The 16,735-nt window shown below is 38.0% G+C and overlaps 1 protein-coding gene across 1 annotated transcript in view; it reads right to left on the bottom strand.

The window, feature by feature from the left end:
- The window catches only part of LOC100710573 (matrix metalloproteinase-17), a 91,487-nt gene that overhangs the window by 45,407 nt on the left and 29,345 nt on the right, over positions 1 to 16,735 (bottom strand). Inside the window, exons 2-3 of the mRNA XM_013270785.3 lie at positions 12,534 to 12,666; positions 12,173 to 12,308 (exon numbers count right to left, since the gene is read on the bottom strand). Coding sequence (XP_013126239.2) covers positions 12,173 to 12,308; positions 12,534 to 12,666 — 269 coding nt within the window. The remainder of the gene's footprint in view (positions 1 to 12,172; positions 12,309 to 12,533; positions 12,667 to 16,735) is intronic.

Genomic DNA, 16,735 nt, shown 5'->3' on the forward strand with positions numbered 1-16,735 from the left:
TTCACAAAGTGACAAACTATTTTATTTCAGAAGTACACACTGTCCAACCTTCAAACAAAAGATACGATAGTGAACAGGATGAAGGGAGGGAGCTGGTAGATCATCATCATCATCATCATCATAAGAAAAACGGACACATACTATAAGGGAGAGTGAGCAAAAGGGAGCATAACAAGCAAAAACACAGCAACTCTCCTATTACAGAAATATTTCTGACAACTCCCTGTGGCTTCATCTTCCACAGTTCTAACTTTAGTCAGAGTCAAGCAGCCTATTCTCTATGAGAATGACGAGTTCCTTATGTTTCAGCGTTTCTCCGGGCTACTACACTCAGAGGGATCAGTGATCACATAGACACATTTCCATCTCTGACAGAGATGTCTCCTTTCCTCATCCACCAAAAAATGTTCCTCACTACAAAAGCTTTTTAAAAGCTGCTTCTGTTGCAGGCTTGTAAGGCAGCATGGAGGTGCATGAGAGAGGGAGCGTGCATGAAAGAGAGTGAGAGGGAGGAAGCAGACTAGATACTATCCTCTTAATGCCAGCGATACATGGGTGTGAACTAAGAAGTAGAAAATTAGAGGTTTAAGGAGGTTTCTTTTCTTTAGCTGGCAGTTACACCAACTTAGCTCAAAATAATGAAGTCGTCACTGATAAATGGAAACATTTCAGAAAAAAAAAAATGGTGAATGTTAATGTCTTTATCATCTCGCAAAAATGACATTTGCATTAACTGAGAACCGATGGGGAAAAGCGAGTTCTGCACAGAGCAGACACAAGCTCCATAACAGGCCCCACACCCTGCAAAATTAAACCCGAAGCTGCAAACATTTTGTGATTTAAACCCATTTTTAAATTATTTCCCTTTGAGGAACTTGCTAGATCCTCAAAACGTTCAGAGAATAATTATGATAATCAAAAACTTTACCATTAACAGGAGATGAACCAAATGTTAATAAGGTAATCTTTCCTGGCATGTTCAGACTACAGATGTCACGCTGCCAGACATTTAGTAGCTGGTCACAGTACACAGTAGAGTTACATCAATCTTCATATCCAATTCAATACCAAAACAAAATGATCATTTCCCATGTACTCAAACATAAACTCCTTTATTAAAAAGTCATTGACATGATGGCAAGACAATTACTTTAATTGTTAACATTATATTTTGTTGAAAGAGTGAAATTTAAATGATTGAGACTGGAAACATTTTATCCAATGGTTAAAATGTTGATTTCACAACGGCAGTGCCAGCTGTAGCAAACATTGAAGGATAACGTGAGAAGGAAAATATTTTGAATGTTGTTTCTGAGAACGGATACTTAGTCAACTTGAATTCTTTAAACACATCTGGATGGCGGTCTTCTAAGTGCTTCACTAAATTGGAATATTTTTATCAGTTAGTCCAAAAAACACAGTAACATCATTTGTATATTGCCTTTTGCAAATCAATTTTCATACCTTAGTTACCCCCACCTCAAATGCAAAACACTTCCATATCCAACTCTGGCTTTCTTATCAGCTGTACTAGCTGCCATCTTCCAGATGTAGTTTTAGCTGAGCAATTTATTGTTTTTCTTTGTACAACGTTAGACTAGAATACATATGTAACAACTCTTTAGTTCCATGTATTGTTTGTTATTGTGTCTGATTGGCAAATTCCAGTTAGGTTATATTGTCACCTATTGACAGCTCTTCAAAATTAAGTGGAAAATCTCTGTTTTACAAAAATACTTGTGTACGTCCAGACATACAGTACCCTCTGCAAGCCCTGCTCTGACCACCCACATTGCACGTCCCGCGATTTCACTACAAGTATGTGCACAAACAGCAACTTCTGTATCAACTTCCGATGTATGGAGGATCATCTCCAGTGATGACAGCTGGGTCTGTGGCTAAAATCAAGCAGTTTGCAGCAATTTTCTGCTGAAGAGTCCACAGTTTCCAAGCCAGAAGGCAGTGTGTCAAATGTGGAGACCAGGAGCGTGCTCATCGGTTGCGCACAGTGAATTGCTGGCCACAGGGAGAGACTGTCAACGCTTTCTCACGTAGCATCCTGAGGCGTCTGAGGAAGAACATTCAGCAGAAACAACTACAACTGCATTCCAACCTGCCATTGCGTGCCTGCACAAAGCACGTTGAAAGTGACATTTTTTTTTGTTTTTTTTTTGTTTTTAAACGGACATTAGCACATACAGTAACTTAAATTTTCTTTTTTGGACTTTGTCCACTAGCGGTAAATTAAAAATAAGTTGGACTAAAGCAGGTGCGGGGTACTGCCCCTTTTTAACCTGGGAGTTTCATGGCCAAAGCCTGGCCCATTTCTTTTTCCCATAGTGGAGGAATTTAAATGTTTTTTTTAACAATTTCTATTATAATAGTTTACAGTTCATTTGTGCTGCACAACATAGGCAATTTGTCTTAATAGGCTAAAATTAGGCTACCTACCATTATGTGGATATATTCTGAATGTCTTGATTTAGAATCAATCATGTCTGTTCTCGCTGTGTTATATTTTACACTAGAATAAATGACTTAAATAACTAAATGACTTAATTCTGTAAAGACTGTCCCCTTACTTATGGCCTCTTTTTATCGGGATCAGAAGCATTGTGCGAGTATGTCAGCAGCTCTGATGCTACAAAAACATGCCATTAAAAGTTGTTATGCAATATTACACAGATCATACTGGGACCTTAAAACAATGTTTTCCTCTTAATATTGCTGATTCGTTGGTTACCTGTTGAACTTATTAGCCTAAACTAGGCTAATAACCTAATAACCTTGCAACTGGGGTCTGTCCTCTGGTAAACAGGCTAGTTAACTTAGCACATTTGGCAACATCTTACTCCAACACCCTTGTTTGTTTCAGCTTCCCCTGACCACTTTTTACTCTCTTTAATCACTGACTGATGCTTAATTCAATAGGCCCAAGCAACTCAAATATTTGGGAGGAGAGAAATCTCTCAGATGGTAGAACTCATCTGATCAACTGCGATACAGGGGTTGCACTGCTAGAAGAATTGAAATTGTGTAGAAAATAAAGTAATTGTCAAAATAATTTTTCCCCACCCAACTGGCCCAAAAGAGAGGAGAACGTGAACCGGCCCATCAAAAATCTGACTGACTGTCCCGATTACGCTCATGTCCCTGGATCAAAGTGTGATACACTAGAAAAGATTGTAAAATAACAGCCATGGTGACAACGGTGTAGGGGGGGGAGAGATCTTAAAAAAACAAAAATGGATGGAAAATCAGGTTAGGTTGTTGATTTTTAGAGGCTGATTCCCTGAACCTTTTGATCACACCTCCTCCTTTTTGATAATTCCACATAAGCCACAGGTTATTGGAAGTTTCCGGATTACTGGACTGTGGACTTTTAAGTCTCTACAGTGGTGGAAGAAGATAAAGGAATTGGGACCAGAAGGAGCACATTGTGCTTATTGCAACAAATTAGGAATCCCTGATTAAGGCTTTGAAATTTGTTGGATGGACAGAAGGCTGATTAAGTTGAGTTAATTTTCATGACTAGGTTAATTCCATGGCATAATTTGGACCTTCATTTGACAAATGAGTAAGAGCAAACTTGACTTTGTGCAGGGAGGTGTGTATTTGTGTCCATGCTGTGTGTGTTAACCTAAGCTGATACAGGCAGGTGTGCACACACACACACACACACACACACACACACACACACACACACACACACACACCCACACGCACACTCTTATTACATTTCACCTGTTTGACTTTTAATTTCCACATATTTCTTAAAGACCTTTGCAGGCAAAAACACAGAGTGATGATTCAGTTGAGGACAGGCAGGGAGGAAAGTAGAGCGTGATGGCAAAATGCAAAGAGAGGGAGAGAAAAAGATGAAGAAACCTCTAACACTCTTTTGCTGTCCCCCGCCTTCAGCCTCTCAGCAGGCTTTTACCTCCTGTGGTTTTGCTGCTCCACAGAGACATGAGCTGACATCAAAAGTGATGCTAAAAAGTACATGTGCACGCAAACACACAGGCACACACACCTAATATTCACCTCCTGTGCTCCACTACCCTCCGTAGACATAAGCTGATTACCCTGCAAATTGAAAGCTCATATAGCAGAAGGTGATTCATATGCATTTGTAGATGCACACATGTATAATGTAGCTCAAACACTGAGACACACACTCACAAAAACGGGAAAATATTCCACACACAGACTCAGACTGTATTAAACCAAAAAATTCTCAGATACATATCTCTTACACACACACACACACACACACACACACACACGTCATGTCATTTAGGCTGAAGATGAAAGTCACTAAATTAAAAGGCTCTGCGTGAGTCTACCCTCTTCCAGAAATATCGGTCTCTCCCCCTTTCAGTCTGCATCTCCCTCTTTTCTCATTCTCTTTCTTTCCTGTTTATTGCAGTCACCGACTCTACGATGCTGATGTGAAATCTGGGTCCCTAATAGGATAACGGTGTTATAGTTATTCTTAAGGATCTACCAAGCAATTTCACAGGTTAGTGGCCTCAAATGCCAGGAGAGGGAAACGATTTCAGAGAACTTCGCAGTGCCAGAATTATGGCAGGTTATAGCTTTCAGCGTTGTGATTTCTTTCAGTCTCTTTTAACCAGCTTTTAGTCTACATTTGATCAAACTCTTTTCTATAATCATCATTATTACTGATGCTTTTAATCCTGTTTTTATTCTTTGTCATTTCCATATTTATCTTTTCAATCTATTTTTTATTTCATTCTTTGGTTTGTGCGTCTTGTGTCCTGTGACCATTCATCAGTGAAGCACTTTGAACTGTGCTAACCCGTATGACAGGTGCAATAAAAATAGAATTTTATTGATTCATTTGTTCTGGGAGGCATGTGTGCTCTACAGTATAATACAGGCATTTCTCATATATGTATATATAAGATAAATGCAAGGTGCATTCTGCCTGGGCTGAGAATACAGTTTATTACTGATGGCATTCATTCCCTCCAGCAGTGTAAATCTGTGTTTGTTCAAACACCAAAAACAAAAAAACTTTGTTTTAAATTGAGATTTATTATAGTAGAGTCTGTGTGAATTGTGGTATGGGTGATCTGTGTGAGAAGAAAAAATTGTCTTGGATGTTCATGCGATCAGTTCAGACATCTTTAAGGAAGCTTAAAATTGCTAAAGAAGTTTAAAGAGCCTTAAAATTCCACCTAACAGATTGTATGTCATTATTTTAATAATTTCCTGATATGTTTTTCTGGTTTCTAGCAACCGGTGGTTGCCAGGAGGTCAGTGACCAGTCTCTAGGTCTGCGAGTCTGCTGCTTTTAGCAGTCGATTTGACAGTGACTGCCAGCAATCTCCAGTAAGGACTCATCAACCAGTCATGGAATAAACATTTTTCCCTAGCAACCACAGGTTACCGGGTGGTGACCTACTGACCTGCTCCAGACCTGTATTTCTTGCATCTTTGGCACTTTCCTCCAGTGCCACCACTGTTTGGAATTTCTTTTGGGGTTTTTTTCATTCTTATAATGAGTACTGAGGATAAACAGTAGCATTATACAGGCAGATTTCTTGTTTGTTTTTTTTCTTGTGACCTAAAAAAATGGAGCTTTCCAATGCTTGTAATGTTAGTGAAAGCAAACCCTGTCCTTTTCTTTAATATTTCAAAACTAAAATCCAACCACATCTTTATCTTTTGTCTATCTTTTAAAAACACTGCTTTAAGACTGAAACAAGTTCTGTCCAGACTAGTGTTTTAGCACACTGTCAGGAATAATCTCTATCTCTATAAAGTGCATATCACAAGATCATTCACATGCACTGGGTATGCTGGTGCAAGAAAGCAGATGACTGGTTGACCAGATGTTGGTTTGCTTGATTGGGCATCATGGAAAATGTAGGTTAGGAGTCATAGCAAAGCAAATAGGGTGAGATTATCTACTGGCAGAGGAAGGCTAGGAATGGGAAACTGATCACCCCGAAGGAAGAGGAAAATCTGTAAAAGTACGTGAGCATAATTAGTGTATTTTAGCTATGAGACCCATTAAGGAAAAGTGAATGTGGGTGCCAGCATCTTCACTAGATCAGCACTGTTTCTAAAAGTCTCTATTTGGATGCTAGGCGTAAATGTATAAAAAGTTACACATTTTAAAACTAAAACAAATTAGTATGGCTGTACCCTAAGAGGACATAAATATAATGATGATACATCGCAATATGTAAAGAGAATGATGCCATTGTGGACCTACATTCATTTTCGTGGTCATTAAGGCTGTGTTCGGGCTCCTACGCCGCTCGTTCTTGTACTCTGTTCATTTACTTGATTAGAAAGATGACAGTGCAAGTCTAAAGAGATGGATGGGAGTTGGTGACTTTGCAATCCAATAAAATCTAGCTCCATGATTTAATGGATGTAGAGGGGGTAAAAAAGATGCAATCTTGCTCTTCATGTTTGCCTCTTCTCTTCTTTGTTATTCTCATCATCCTCCCCATTTTTTTTTTCTCAGCTCTGCTCAGCTCGTTACACCTATCTGTTTGAGTTATCAGTGGGACTGCTAATGACTGCCTGGCTGTCTGCTGTGATAATGGGCTAACAATATGAGATAATGAGCTAACAGTGAGCTGTTACACAACTAGGCCGTTGATGTCTATAACATACTTGGTTGAGTGAAGCGTGGTGTGTCGGCGTGTGTGCAACAGAAAAAGGAAAGAGGTAAGCAGGAGTTAAATTGGGATTAAGGGCTCAAGCTTAGCAAAGAGGCTCTCAGAGGAAAAAAAAAACATAGCCAAAATCACTTACTCATTTCTATTGTGGAAAAATGCATTCTTTAATTCTAAGAGGCTAAAATAAATAGCCTAGCCCCTTATCTTTATTCCTTTGCATGAAGTATCTGACACCCACCTCTCATCACCTACTCCTAGCACATTTCCAGAACATAATGATGTGAATGACGTGTGTGAACAAGCAGGGGAGACTGTGAAGTGCCAGTCAATCAGATGCCGTCAATGTGCTGAGGTGAGCTAAATCAGGAGCCAGTGGGCGAGTCTCTGCTTCTCACTGTAACTTAATGTGACGTTTTAATTAAAGAGTCCATATATAACGGTGAAGAGCTTCGCTTGATGAGGGACCCCGAAAGAGTCACAAATGAAATGCTGCGTATAATGAACGTGTATGTCTCTATGAACACCAGTAGAAAAATCATAGTTCTGTTTAAGCATTAACCGTGATTCCTTCATTAAAACCTGAAAGGATGTGATTAATATTAATATAGTCTTCAGTAGAAACAGATACTGCATAATCATTGTTAACCAAGCTTATGATTTTGCAGAGCATGCAACTCCTGGACATATCTCAGTCGTGGAACTTAAAAGCTATAACCATTAATCAAAACCATTTCTTTCTGTATGTTGATTTTTACTGTTTGTATATCAGCAATATTATTAGTAATAATAATAATAATAATGATAATAATAATAATAATAATAATATTTATTTATTGATGTTCTGTTGATATTACAAGCAGTTACTTCTTGCTTTTGCACATTGTATGACAAAGACAAAACTGAACCATTACAGTCTTAATGCAAGTACGGTAACTGTGCATTAAATATGGCAAACTTTACTATATTGTGAATCACTTTTAATTTAATTTAACAAAAAAGCTACATCCACACAGGAAAAAAAAAAAAAAAAAAAAATCACAGCAATGTGGCGACTAGAGACCCTTTAAAAAAGAGAGAAAGAGAGAAAAAAACTGAATCAGCATTGAGTGACTAAAGAATAAGGATCCCGTGTCCTGGGCAGGATACTGTTGACTAACATATAACCTGGTTGTAAATAAATTAGAAGGTTACCTAGGTAACTAGATCACGGAATGCCCAATAACGACTAGCCATCAGCAACAAAGTTATTTGTGGCTTAAGGAGGTACTCACACCAGCCTATCTGTTCAGTGTGACAGCTTTGGACCCCTCAAGAGGGTTCGTTTGAGTACTGTGATCGCTGGGTGCTGTCTCCTGGTGTTAAGTGAACGGTTCCCTGACCACTACTGAACCCTAACCTACAACTGCCTGGGTAAAAATCTCTTTATCAAGACCATCCATCCATTTTATTCTACTTATCTAATTGAGGGGGCGACTGGAGCCCACCCCAGCTGTCATGGTACACCTTGCCAAGGTTACAGATTGTCACAGGTAGAAACAGCCAATTACAATTAACTTAATCCCCTGCATGCCTTTGCATATTCTCCCCTGCGTCCCCACTTCCTCCCATATTCCAAGGCTGCAGACTGGATTCAAATCTAGGACCTTGCCATGAAGTGACACCACTATTTCATCCATACACCACAGTACTGGCTATTGTTAATGACAAATATGTGAGATGGACCGATGCTTCATAAAATGAACCACAAAATGTGAGTATGAGAGAGGAGCTGAGCTGCGGGGACAAACTGATCCTGCTGATTACTAAGTGCAGTGCGAGCACAGGCCAGCAGGACAGTGGTGAGGGGGTATAGCCGTGCCTGGTGTGAGTACATGCTAATTTAAGCTTTCTCCTGAGGTAGCTGTACAATGAACCATATAATTTTGAGTCACTGAGGTAAGCCAAAGGAACATTTTATAAAATATTATGCAATATTATCAGTTTTATTTTGTAATTACACTGTTTTGTTTCAACTCATTGTTTGAAGTCCCTTAAACTCCAAAGCTGTATGTTTTATTTAATGATCAGATTTTTTAAAATTATTTATATTTTCCCTTCAGATATCTTCACCTTTACTTTCTTCTTGCTTTGTTGAAATGGAATATGTAAGAAGAACCACTTTGCCAAAAACACGATGTTCTTCTTTGCGGTTATTTTGACTTCTTGTGAGCAATGTGTATATTTATCCTCTTTATTTTTAGTCATCTGTGTGGTTAGCATTTTTTTGTTTGCTCTGCTCAGATTAACGTAACATCAATAAAGAATTCGCCCATACACAGTGACATTCTCACTGCATGATGAAATAATTCAAATTAATGTTTGCTGCAACATCTAAATTTCAGATATATAAATATTATTCTTTCTTTAATCTAACTGCTTTTGGCAAATAAACATTTTAGATGGCTGTCACATTACATCTAACCCATTAGTTGATAGTCACACATTCTGTTATTCACTCATAAAATCTAATGAAGCAGAGGTGCAACAAATAATGTGATAAAAAAACAAAACAATTTTCTAAACCAAGCAGAAGGGATATTTCTGTGCAAGCATTACAGCTTCAACCGAAAGCACCCAATAGAGGCCAGTTTATGCAGAATTTCAATACTTTGTTATGGTAAATTACTGAAAATCTACACCTTAACAAAATCTATGTGTTCCTGTGCACTGTTCTACAAGTCTGACTGCTGTGAATACAAAGGTGTTTTACTGGACTGAAGTCGAGGCTGTCTTATTTCTGAGTAGCGTGAGCTGATGTTTGATTGGCAGAGGTGCAAAGAAGAGGCAAAGACAGCTAAAGCCCACCAGGAGAGAGACATGTACATACACCTGTGAGTATGTGCATATACTGTATTTTGTCCATGCTTGTGTGTTGGCTTTCTGTGTTTCAAATTTCATGTGTGTATTTCATATCCTGCACACACACTGGCCCACACAAGAGATTATGGCAGCTCAATGTTGAATGAACGCTGATAGTGTGGGTAAATCACAGACCGACCATATGTTTCACTGCTTCCTCCTACATGGTCTAATAGTATTCTCTGGTTCCTCGCATGGTCACGGATGACCAGACCAACTTTATTCAAAGGCAGCCTGAAGAAATACTCTCCTCTTTGCTTTCTTTACCAGTTCTAGGGTTATTGTTTATTTACTGGGTGGTTTGCAAGAACCCTAGCAAGACTCTGATGGGAGGTGTTATGAATTGTATTGCATTGATTTGGGACCCACAATGCAGACTTCAAGATGAACTTAAAGTGAACAAAAAGCAAAGCTTTACTGAGGCTGAAGAATTCCAAAAACCTACCAACAGAACACACACATCCAAACAATACAACATAACAAAGAACAAAGGCAAAGTTAGGCTCCAAATGGATTCACAAATATGGGACACACCACGGTAACGATACACAGCTGAAACTAATCCAAAAAAAGCAAAACAGAAACAACACACAAGACACAGTTACCAAAATAAAAGAGGATGTAATAAGACAAAGAAACACCTAATATAGAAAGGGAGACTTGACAATAAGACACAGGGACCATGGGGGAAACAAATAAAACAAGAAACTGAATACAAACTGTGAACATAACCCACATAACTAAAACTAAAGCCTGAAAACAACAAAACTCAAACTGCACAACAATAGCAAAATAAGAGTCTAACTGAAAATGTTAAATAACAGACATTGAAAGTCCAAACTCAACACTGAGTCAAAGACACAGGACCATGACAGCAGGTCAATGGTTACTGTTATCCTCAAAGCATTTGAAGTATTTCTGTTGACTGAAACCAACATAGCTCATCACGTCTCCCATCCATAGCCATGCAAGTAAGGTCCCACTGCAGCTAGTAATTCAGTGAAAGTCACTCATAGGGTTTTTGACTTAAGATTTGCTCTTATTTACAACATTTTAAAAAAATCAAAAGGCTACATTGGTCACGTTCATTATGTTTGAAAACATTATCAGAAACCACTTCAATACCTTTCGGACTCAACACAAAAAAAGCATCACAATTTAAACTACAGATTCTTTTCTGTAGGGCATTATCCACTGTTGTTGGCTGGCAACTTCAAACAATTTTCTGTTTCCTGTTTACCTAAATACACTACTTTATAAAACCTCATAATTCATGACAACACAGGGAACGACTGAATTTAGCAACAGTTAAAGGGGGACTTATTGAGCTTATTTCTAGAGTAGTCAGAGCGCAAAGGTTTGGTATGCCTCAAGCGATGACCATGATGAGGTAAACACATAACTTAGGAAATCAAGTGTTCAGAGTAGTTTGAAGCATACACTTTTGGCTACTAACATTTCCATTTCTAAATATACTTTGGTTTCCTTGTTATTTTGAAAAAAAGTACAGCCATTATACACTGACCAGCCACTTTATCACATAATTAACAAATCACACTGCAGCAACTCAATGTATTTAAACTTAACCTAACCTAATCAAATATTCAAACACTCACACTCAAATGTATGCAGCGGTGGAAACTCACTATCTTGGCCAAGAATACTTCAACATGCAGGTTGAAGGAGCCAGGGATAAAACCACCAACATTCCGTTAGGTAGATCGCCCACTCTACTTCCTGTCACACAGCCCAGATCATCTCACACCAGTTTCTTGAACATGACATTGAGTTTGAGATCTGGTGACCCTGGAGGCCTTTTGAATACAATCTATTAGAGCACCTCTTAGATGTGGTGGAACAGGAGATGTCCATCATGGATCATGTCAGTATGGACTAAAATCCTTAGGAATATTTCCAGCACCTTGTTTAATCTATAAGGTGAAGAATTTGGCCAATTCTGAAGGCAAAAGTGGTTCCAACTGAGTACAAATAAGGTGGTAAGTTTGGATTCCCTACAATTTGGTTCTGAAATTTCTGTGGTTTTAACTAATTAATTAATTTGCAATGACTCTTGATCACATTTAAATCCATTAAAACTAAGAAAAAATGAACTACAGTTAGCTATAAGACAGATTTTCAATGGAAAACTCATTTAATTAGAGTAGCACTACACGGTTAGACCATTTAATGTTCTCTTAGTGGGTTTAGTGACTGTATATACAATTTTTACATTAACTTGTGGTATCTTGGTGCAATACTGAGAAAACACTTTAATTTAAACATCTCATGACGAATCCTGAGGAATATGTGTGCATCTTCTGAGAGGACAGGCTTGTTTGATGTTGGTTCAAGGTCTCTAATTAGAATGTTTTACAAAATGAATGTGCCTTCAACTAAATTTAATCTAAAGTATAGAAGACTTCCAGATAGTGGAAGAGTTCTGTAATCTATCAAAAGATGCATAGATGGAAGAAAATGTTTTTTCCCTAATGTAGCCTAATACTAAACACTGGGTCGCCCGTCAATGTATGGATGTGTGCATTGTACCTCTGTATCGCTATAATAATAACGTGCTATCAAAATACTAGACCTCATATTTTGATGACCCTTACCTCCAGGACAAATGTCTCTTATTCCATTTATTCTGAGGAGTCAGGCTTCGTTTCCTGCGCCCCAATGTGCCCTCAGCTTCAGACACATCTGGGAGAGAACATCTGGGTGTTTTCATTAGGCCCAGGGTGGCTTGGTCTAAAAACAAATAGAGAGAGAAAGAGAGAGAAGGGAGAGAGAAAGAAGTTTGACTGCATCAGAGAGGTGCTGATTCAACTATATGGAAAATTCAGTGGCTATAGTCTGTGGTTTTCTTGATTGGATTGCATTACAGGATGTCATTAGTTATTCAGTGCATGCTGCCTCCATCCAGCAAATGTGACAGATTTCACACAGCTGCTTCAAACAAACACAGCCTCATACCCAACACTCCAGTCTCTTTTAGCCCTCCAAACTTCTGCATGGCTTTGATAGCCGTGGTCAGGGCCTCCTTGGTCTGAAGCTGGCCAGTCACGGGATCGGGTGGTGGGAGGTACCCAAACTTAGTCAGCCAGTCCTGGAAGGGAAACAGAATACATCCGAATACAGGGTACATCAGGTCAACAGAGTTCACTCCAGATACTTCAAGGATATTAAGTATCTTAAAGCTGCTATGAAGGTTGGAGGCTCTTTGGGTTTTCTGCTTTGGATATTGCACTTTGATATAGGCACACAATCCTACCTGGACAATTGTTTTGCATAAGTAATTTTTTGTTCCTCCATGAGCATGTATATGTCTTTGTAAACACTGATCAGTGAAAGTCTAATATTAGCAAAAAACTGATCCACTTTCTCATCCATTCACCATTGTGTTTTAAAAAATGTGTTGAAATATGATGGAGCCATTAAGATATACCTCTAATTATTTATTACACACTTGTTGCAGTCCTCTATACTTGCAGTAATGGAACTGAGTAAGACTATCATAACATGTTATGATAGTCTGTATCAGTGAGCTGCATATTGATTTTGATGTAGCTTAACAGTTTCATCAGCAACTATAGTCAAAATATAATATATACAAAGATGTAAAAAAGTCCAACCTCTTTCAGTTCTAAAATGTATGTATAAGGACATAATAAACAAAACATCTGGTCCATAACAGGTCTTAAAATTAGTCAAATAAACCTGAGATATACAATAATACAACATATTACACCGTGCCGTTATTTATTTGAGAAAATTATGCCAGTGTGTGAAATATTATGTACACCCTTATTGCTTCCATATGAATTAAGAGGTTAAGTAACAGTCAGGTGCTGCTGTAATCAAATGCACTTGATTAACTGATCATTAGGAAGTGTTTACAAAAGCAGTTTGCTGGTCTGGAGCAATCAGGTGTGTTTTAACACAATGCCAAGCAGGAAAAAACCTCAGCAACGATCCTAAAGAAGCAGTTGTCAGTGCCTATAAATCTGGGAAATGTTATGAGGGAATTTCCAAGCAATTTGGAGTCCATCATTTTAAAGTGAGAAAGATTATTCGAATGTTGAAAACAAAACAAAAAAGTAATGGACATCCCAGCATATTCACCCCAAGCAAATTCCCAACTATAAGACTTCTGGAATGGATGAGAGTCAGATGTTTAATCATGATGCACTGAACCACATTGGGTAAAAACCAAACATAATATATCAGCAGAAACACTCCATAGCCTATCAGATATATTGGTGGAGGGGTGATGATTTAGCCTGGGGGCCTTGAGCGTTTCTATGTACCAAAGCATTCAATAGTCAAAAGTGAAACTATCTGTTTGACAGCTAAAGCTTTGACCTAAATTGTGTCACACAACAGGACAACGATCCCAAGAACAGCAGTAAACCTCCAACAGAACGGCTGAAAAACAAAAGAATCAATATGTTTTAATGGCTCTTTCAAAGTCTAGACCTAAGCATGATTGAAATGCTGTGGTGGGACTTTTATAGAGCTTTGCATAAATAAAACCACAAACCACAATGACCTGATACAACATTGTAAAAAAACCCAACAAAAAACAAAAGACCAGAATTCCTCCAGAATGATATGAGAGACTAATAAAGTCAAACAGAAAACAATTACTTCAAGTTATTGCTGATAAAACGGTTTCTACAAGCAACTGACACTGGGGTGTACTTAATTATCCACACATTTTATGCATTTTGGCTTATTCTTGTTAAATAAATGATGACACAACCAGCGTAATTTGTCATGTGTTCTTGTTCGTCTGTGGACGACATGTTTAAATAATTGGAGAACCTGTACAGGACCTGATATATATTATTTTTATTATAGCTTGATAGTCTTAGAAATTGACTGTGGGTGTACTTTTTTAACTTGACCGTGTCTGGCTGTAAGGTCAGATTTTTGCTGTATATTGAATTAAGTTAGAGAATTATATGACTGTATAACCCATCAAGTAAAACTGAGTAGCACTACATCTCTGTTTATATTGGGGACCAGTGAAGTGGCTGCCAATCAACGCACTCCAGTCAATTGCTTTGAATAGATTTGAAACATCTAAGATGTGACAGATGAAAGCATCCGAGCTGCAACTTGAGTACTCCTCTATTCCCTTCTCTTTCACTTACTTTTCCACCAGAGCTCTTTTGTTGTCTTGGCACCTTAATTTTTTTTTTTTAATTATTATTTTCCTTTCTTTTGTCTTATCTCCACTAACGCCTCCTCCTCCATTCTTCTGTCCAGACAGACAATAAGAGATGGCAGGTTTTAAATAGGTTTTTGATCAGCACTCATCAGAGGTGAGTGACAGAGATCGATAGCGAGGTATCTTTTCTGTACCGACAACACAGGGAAAATCCCATTAACTGAATGACTTCGCTTTAGTGAAGCACTTTGCTCCCTGATTACTTTCCTCCTCATCCTTGGCTTTGCTTTCTGTCCAGAGGGCTTGGAAAAAGTTTACAGTGGAATTGAGCTGACCCTCAACAACAGCGCAGAAGATAAGAAACAATAACAATTTCCCGAAAGGATGTAATGTCATGGGTAAGTGGAAGAGGTCAAAGAATTTAAAATAGTTAAATTGACTGTGTGACTCAAGAGACAATATCAGTGGTGATTTTCTCCCATAAAAAAATCAACCCCATATGTTTTTAGTGCAATCAGCTTATGATTGCCCATAGTTACCTTTTATTTCCAGTGGCCTTGTGCGAGGCAGCATGAGTCATTTCCAGAATTGCCCCAGAATAAAATAAATGTATTTATGTTCAAGTGACAAAGGCCCCTAAGGGCCACGGTAATTATGATGGGGCAAAGAAAGTAGCAGAAGGCGAGGAGAGGTTTCTGGAACAATTTCACCTTCGTCTCATGTGCAGCGAGATGAGGATAAAATCTAAAGGGGTTAAAGCTCCAGGAAAACTTGTGATAAATAGAATACATTTATTACATGACCAATAAATTTTGGTTTGTGGCCTTTTTTTTTTTATTACCATGAAGGGCAAAGAAGGTACTCAGATGCAGTAGACAACAGATGAAAAGTCAGCATTTTGTGATTTAACCATGACAGTAACCTATTCTAACCTTAAAATAACTATTGAAGTTAAATTTAAATTAACAAATGTTTGGTTAACAGACAACACAACCTTTCCCTAAACCTAAGCCGACTGGTTTGTGCCTAAAACCAGCTATATTTATAAACACACTCTTTTAACTGCCAAATTATCTGTAGCACATCTGTTGTCATCACATGAGTCCTATCAGGGGGTGTGAACAAGCAGTTCTTACCTCCAGTTGAAAAATATATCCAAAACAAAACCTGCCAAAAGCTACAGATTCTTTAATTTGTTAAGGCTCACATCAAAAGAAACAAAAGAACCACCCATGCTACAATGTGCCTAACTTTAGTTTTTAATGACAGCTGTATTCCAAGTAAAAGACACAAAGAGTTCAGTTGTTCATTTGCAGTTTTCTTGTGTAATTCTTCCATCAAGCCTGTTTTATGTTGATAATATCCTCCCATGTGGTACCAAATAAATGATTTGCTAAAATTGCAATGTAGTTAGTCCTCGCCTTAGCCGATAGTGCTTAAGGCAATCTTCCAGATGTCTCAATAAGGCAAAATACTTTTAAAAAGAATAAATAGTAATTAGTAAATAATAAATAAATATGTTACAATGTACAGGTTTTAAAGGTTTTACAGGATTTAAAACTCTTGACAGGTTAATTCAACTTTTTTTCAGAAAGAAAATCCAGATAGTTGGTATTGACCTTTAGTGCAAGTGACAAAAATGTTTTACACTTTTGTTATATACTGGACACCAAGAAGTTGAATAATAAGCGTGTTTAAACCGACAAAAAAAAGGGTAAAACTCAAATTCAGCAGTATCTATAGTACTCCACAGCTCCAAAGAACATGTTGTAGCTAGACACAACAGGAATAAATTCATATAAATTGTGGCAAGTGGTGGGACATCTCTTTGCAAACAATGCAAAACTACATACCAGCAAAAAGCTATTCATAGCATATACTTTAGGGATACTTTTTTTTTTCTTTTGATTGGCCAAATGCTTCAAGCATATTTTGCACCCAAATGTGCTACTGTAAATGACTGTGAGTGTGCAGAACATAACACTTTCTCTTCTCACTGTGA

Source organism: Oreochromis niloticus, linkage group LG7 (genome assembly GCF_001858045.2).
Source record: "Oreochromis niloticus isolate F11D_XX linkage group LG7, O_niloticus_UMD_NMBU, whole genome shotgun sequence".
NCBI lineage: Eukaryota > Metazoa > Chordata > Actinopteri > Cichliformes > Cichlidae > Oreochromis > Oreochromis niloticus.